The sequence below is a fragment of the Scyliorhinus torazame genome, chromosome 14 (genome assembly GCF_047496885.1).
Source record: "Scyliorhinus torazame isolate Kashiwa2021f chromosome 14, sScyTor2.1, whole genome shotgun sequence".
NCBI classification, from domain to species: domain Eukaryota; kingdom Metazoa; phylum Chordata; class Chondrichthyes; order Carcharhiniformes; family Scyliorhinidae; genus Scyliorhinus; species Scyliorhinus torazame.
The window spans coordinates 206,617,033-206,623,779 of NC_092720.1; the positions used below are offsets into that span (position 1 = coordinate 206,617,033).

Below are 6,747 nucleotides of genomic sequence, written 5' to 3' on the forward strand. Positions count from 1 at the left end.
AATTCTAGGCGTTATAATCTTCCACCTCCCGGCCCCCACGCCCTACCGCCAATAACAAAAAACCCGGCGAAGCTCAGGGTCAATGCACATTTCCAAACTGGGTCAGCTGGGTTCTGGAAATGGGAGGTAGAAATCTCCAATTATCTATTTGAATGCGGAGGCAGACTGGAGGGACTGGTGTCGTCCAAACACACACCCCAGGAACAATATGAAACCCCACACTGTCTTCCGAGGCAGGTGCTCAATTTTATTCGGGCAGAAGAATCGGTTATAAAGGGAACGCGGTACAAAAGCTGGAGTTTAGGCATCAGAAATGTTAAAAAAGCACCAAGTGATTTCGCTCCGCCTCACAAACACACGGATCCCAATCCGGGAACGATTGGGATGAGGTAACACACTGGAATTGGATCGGACTGCTGGAGGGACTGAAGCGTGGACCAACTGAACTGACGTTTTGGACTGCTATTGACTAAACTCCTGTCAGTGCACAGACCTGGGGTGGGGAGGGGGCGCGAGAGAGACATAGACACACACACAACCTTTCAAAGTGTCTGTAACCCATATTCCATGGACAAATGTATGAAGATTTCTCTCTCCCCACTGATCACTTCAAACAGGACAGGACATTAATTGAAAAGTTCTGCAATTGACCCACATCCGATAAAGGTTGTGGTTGGGGAGTGGGGACGGGGAGGGAGAGAACAGTGGTGGCCCAGACATTCCACTGGCGCTTACAGTACAGGGCCCCTGTATGGGTGGGATTTCATGCAAAACGAATTCACTGGCTTCGGATCCCATACAAAGGACACGGCCACTTGGGCTGGGGCACAGATGACAGGCCGAGTTAGTTATTTCCTTGAGGATCTGATGAAGATCATGAAACCCGATCCGTGTTACTGCTGTTGCTGCAAATGTTCAAAGATCCACTTGTCCTGCAAAACTTCAAATAGTCACTGCACAAACAAATCTCGCCTGTGTCCTGGTGTAAAAGATCTTGCACCAAGAATGTTCTCAATAATATTGTGAAAGAACGGCGAGGTGACACGGGGCTGTGCGTCTGAATTATGTTGGAGTGAGTGACTGCACTATTCGCAGGACTATCTCGGCACTATTCAAGCAAAATGTCCTCAAGTGCTATGGACTTTGTAGGATAGATAATTAAAACAAGTAATTGCTCTTCGCTTATTAAAAATAGGGGTCAAAAGTGCTGCCCTGTGCTTCTGCAATATAGTTTTCCACCTCTAGATGGCGCACTTGCACAGAGGGACAGACGGGAGTTGCTGCAGGAAGCAATCCGCCGCTGGCAGCGGGGACATGCCCTGCCCAAACCCAGATTAGTACCCTCTCCACCGCGGGTTTATGGGGTGGCGGGGTCAATTTTACACCTGGGAGTAAAAGCGACTTTGCAAGTCAAGTTGTCTGTTCTCGGAGCAGACCCATTATTCCTTTGCAAACCATTTATAATTCGAAATTTGAAAAAAGAAACCATTCCATGTCTACGAGACAGAAATTGCAAAAGCACTGCGAAGAGGCAATTGCCCCTGTTTACTGGAAGGGCAGTTTCCCGGGCTGCCCGTTCCCTTTTCGGGGACCGTGACTGCAGAAGGGACAAAGTAAGAGCTCCCCATGATATTGAGACAGGATCCATCTAGCCTGGTTTCAATAATCCTGCTTTCCGGGGAGAAGAGCGAAACACTAATTATCTCCAAAGAACGTGTCCTGCAGGAGTCAGACATCCCCAGGCCCCACCTCCACACCCCAAAGCCCCCGATTTGAGAACATTCTCCGAGTTCCGAAATGCACTGACTGGTGTAATGTGACTTGCCCCGCTTTTAGATTTTATTTGTAACCAAAATGTATAAGATGAAGCAGTAAGAGTGACTGATACATTACAACAATGGGGAGGGGGGGGGGGGGGGGGGGGGGTAGAGGAGGAGACACTGGACGTCTGTCTCGAGTTCTTTAAGACGTTTCTAGAATGTTAAAAGACCGTGTTAATTGTGAAACATTCCTCACACGGTTTCAATGCTGGATTCAGTCAGTGGGTTTGACCACAGCTGGGTTCGGGGATGATTCCTACTTTCAGGAATTTGACATTTTGTCTCTTTTTCTCTCTGGGTATTTCAACCAGCTGCAGGCTGGAAAACAAATTAGGCGTGCTGGCGCCCTGGGCTTTTCTGCCTGGTAGAATCACACATTTGGGAGGATAACTGGGACGAGAGAGGGACTGAGGCCTGTGCTCTGGGGTCTGGACAGAACTAAGGATGAGGTCGCTCGTGCCAAGATTCAGCATCCATCCAGATGAGGAATCAAATGCACATCTTAAGCACATTAAAAAACACACACACACACACACACACACACACGAGGAGATCCAAATGTACGAGATCATCCAGGATTTCAGGGAGTGGGGTGAGAGGACATCCCAGATCCTGTCCCCAGCATCGAGGGAAAAGTAAAGGCGGAATTGTTTGCTCCCCAAGTTTGGTCCAGTATAGCTCGCTTTGTTTTCACCCAAGCTATCACTTAATCTCTCCCACAATAAAGGCTTTGGCTCTGCATGTTAGGCCTCCCACAATAAAGGCTTTGGCTCTGCATGTTAGGCCTCCCACAATAAAGGCTTTGGCTCTGCATGTTAGGCTCCTGATTACAATGAAGACTTCTCAATCTCTACCCTCTACCTGAAAACAATCCAATTTAATTTCTGGGACATGGATGGGGAGGTGGGGTGACTCCTGATCCAAGTATTCCAGTGCATCCCTCGTACTCCTGGCACCCATCACATCAGAGCCATTTCTATTCTATTCCGCCATGGAATTAAGGCAGGTGCGTGGGGGAGGGGTGGGGACAATAGGGTGCCCCCTCCCCAGTAGATTCTAATATTCAAACTTCTTATTGATTAGAATGGAGCAGGAGCTGAGGGATGCTCCCAGTTTGGCCACTTCTGTGCAGGAGGCTGGGATCAAAGTGTAGTCTGGAAGCTTCTTGAAGGCCTGGAAGTAAAGGGGGAAAAACAATTTAATGAAGAATGCCATGAGAGTGGTTTCAATCTACTTACAAAGACAGAGCACCCTGCACAACAAGCACTTGATGTCTCTCCCCTTAACATAGTCAAGAAGATACGTAACAGAAGCATTTGATTCAATCTGACACGCAGCGACATCCTTCGAATTTATTTCTTTGTTCGAGTGTGTCTTGGACAAAGAGACTCGAGAATCCACCATGTTGAACCTCCCCAAGACTCCAAGTGACTGCTCTATTTAGAATCCAGTGGGGGCTCCCCAGACGACAAATGTAAACTCTTTAGGGATGTCCTCAAAAATGCACTGCTGCAGAGGTCAAACATTCCCGAAGACTCCAGACTGCCCCCTGGCTGTAATCAGGCCAAAGTGGACGAGGTTCATTTGGGAAGGCACCGAGCACTTCTGCAACGCATAGAAGTGGATTCAGGGTGTCAGAGAGAGGGCACAGACCTTCAATCTACCTGAAACCCCCCGGCCATCATAGTCATAGAATTTACAGTGCAGAAGGAGGCCATTCGGCCCATCGAGTCTGCACCGGCTCTTGGAAAGAGCACCCTACCCAAGGTCAACACCGCCACCCTATCCCCATAACCCTGTAAACCCACCCAACACTAAGGGCAATTTTTGGACACTAAGGGCAATTTAGCATGGCCAATCCACCTAACCTGCACATCTTTGGACTGTGGGAGGAAACCAGAGCACCCGGAGGAAACCCACGCAGACACGGGGAGAACGTGCAGACTCCGTACAGACAGTGACCCAAGCCGGAAACAAACATGGGACCCTGGAGCTGTGAAGCAATTGTGCTATCCACAATGCTACCGTGCTGCCCAATGAATTAGTCTTCAGAACCATCTCAGAACCCATCAAACTGGGAATGGAAGCAACTCACCCTCAGTCCCGAGCGACTGTCGGAAAAGAGAATCTACTCTCCACAGGAAGAAATTTCTCCCAGTTTTCCCTCTCGCTTCTTTGCAGATAGGTTTAAACCTATGACTCTGACACAGTTGCCATAAGAAACATCTTCCCCTATCTTAGACCATTAAGACCATAAGACATAGGAGCAGAATTAGGCCACTCGGCCCATCGAGTCTGCTCCGCCATTTAATCATGGCTGATATTTTTCTCATCCCCATTCTCCTGCCTTCTCCCCATAACCCCTGATCCCTTATTAATCAAGGACCTATCTATCTGTCTTAAAGACACTCAGTGATTTGGCCTCCACAGCCTTCGGCGGCAAAGTTCCACAGATTCACCACCCTCAGGCTGAAGAAATTCCTTCTCATCTCGGTTTTGAAGGATCGCCCCTTCAGTCTGAGATTATGGCCTCTGGTTCTAGTTTTTCCACTCGTGGAAACATCCTCTCCACGTCCATTCTATCTAGACCTCGCAGTACCCTGCAAGTTTCAATAAGATCCCCCTCATCCTCCGAAACTCTAACGAGTACAGACCCAGAGATCTCAACTGTTCCTCATATGACTAGCTCTTCATTCCAGGGATCATTCCTGTGAACCTCCTCTGGACCATTTCCAAGGCCAGCACATCCTTCCTTAGATACGGGGCCCAAAACTGCTCACAGTACTCATCAAAAATCTCTTGATTTCGAGGCCCTCTACCACGCCCTTAACCATCACCACTTCTTCCTTCTCCATTTCTGCTTCAGAAAGGTGAACTTGCTAGCAATCTCCCCCACCCAAACACACACACAGACACCGCAGGGTTAATATTGACACACAGCCAAACACAAGGACATTGAAATCCTTCCAGCCATGGGATGTTCTGCTTTGCCCGGCCTTGCCTTACTTTTTAATCTTGTATCTGGAAAGCAACTACATTTGCCAACAGCTTTTTCCACACACCCCCGCCCTAATTAGTCACTGCTAGAATGACCGAGCCAAGTGCAAAAATGATGGCTAACTTGCTCTTATTTATTAAAGACAACTGCACACTAGATACGTCCAAAAGAGGGCGAGACCAAAGTTTAAAAATCTGATCACATAGCCCAACATCTCAGGGGCTGGAGCACAAACTATGGCTGTTAAATCCTTTTACACATCAACCAAAATAATGTCACTAGAGTTAGATTGGGTCCTGTCTCCTTAGCAATAGAACATAACAGCAGGACAATGATCCCAAGGGCCTGCCAGTCGTGTAGGGGCAGGCTCCTCATATTCAGAGATAATTTTCAGCTAGATCATCTCTTCCCACAGTTATCAGTCAGCAATTAAAAGGGCCCCATGGGCCTTTTTTTAAACAGCTGCTTCGTCTATCTATCTGCGATTAAATAGGCATTCGGACAAATGTAAGACAGCTCCGAACACCTTCACTTCACACCAACTTCGCAGCTGGGGGGCTGTGAGAGGAAGGTCTCGGTGAAGATGAGACTAAATAACCCACAGAATTGCAATTCCAAACACAGGGAGGAGGAAATGCCCACAAGATAACTTGGTGGTGGTCCAGAGAGTCAGTTCCGTTCACGCGTGGGATTAGGTGGTCCTTAGGAAGGATTCAATGCAGAGACCGGGAATAGGGAGGGGGGGGAGGGAGGGAGGGAGGGAAAGGTGTGGGGTGCAGGGGGCAGAGATGAGGAGGGGCAGGAGTGAGACAAAGAGAGATTCACAGATGCAAGCACACATAACGAGAGATATACTCATACCCAGACCGAGACACACCCACCCACCATCCCCCAGATCGAGACACACACCCACAGCCCCCCCGGACCGAGACACCCCCCCCAGACCGAGACACACACACCCACCCTCCCCAGATCGAGACACACGCCCATAGCCCCCCCAGGCCGAGACACCACCCCCAGACCGAAACACACACACCCACCCTCCCCCAGATCGAGACACACACCCACAGCCCCCTCCAGACCAAGACACACACACCCACCCTCCCCCAGATCGAGACACACACCCACACCCCCCCAGACCGAGACACACACCCACACCCACCGAGACCCCGCACCCCATCGAGACACCCCCCACACCGAGACACACACACACACACCACGAGACCGAGACACCCCCCCCAGACCGAGACACACACACACACACCCATACTGAGACACACACCCCAGACCGAGACACACACCCCCCAGACCGAGACACACACACGCACCCCCAGACCAAAACACACACACACACACACACACCCCCAGACCGAGACACACAGCCCCCAGACCGAGACACACACACGCACCCCCAGACCGAAACACACACACACACACCCCCAGACCGAGACACACCCCCCCCAGACCGAGACACACACCCCCCAGACCGAGACACACACACGCACCCCCAGACCAAAACACACACACACCCCCCCAGACCAAAACACATACACACACCCCCAGACCGAGACACACAGCCCCCAGACCGAGACACACACACGCACCCCCAGACCGAAACACACACACACACCCCCAGACCGAGACACACACACGCATCCCCCCAGATCGAAACACCCCCCCCCCCAGATCGAGACACACACACACCCCCAGACTGATACACACCCCCCAGACCAAGACACACACCCAGACCGATACACACACCCATACCCACCGAGACCCCCCCCCACTAAGGCACCCCCCCCCACCGAGACACCCCCCCACCGAGACACCCCCCCCACCGAGACACCCCCCCCACCGAGACACACCCCCACCGAGACACACCCCCACACCCCCCAGACCGAGACACATACACATACACCCAGGCGAGAC

General features: G+C 50.9%; 1 protein-coding gene across 2 annotated transcripts in view; it reads right to left on the reverse strand.

Annotated features, from left to right (window-relative positions):
* Positions 1–226: 226 nt before the first annotated feature.
* LOC140390386 (N(G),N(G)-dimethylarginine dimethylaminohydrolase 1-like) overlaps positions 227–6,747 on the reverse strand; it is a 103,580-nt gene continuing 97,059 nt past the window's right edge. For both annotated transcript variants that reach the window (XM_072475510.1, XM_072475509.1), the window contains exon 6: positions 227–2,993. In XM_072475510.1, the coding sequence (XP_072331611.1) occupies positions 2,877–2,993 (117 nt within the window). In that variant the 3' untranslated portion in view covers positions 227–2,876. The remainder of the gene's footprint in view (positions 2,994–6,747) is intronic.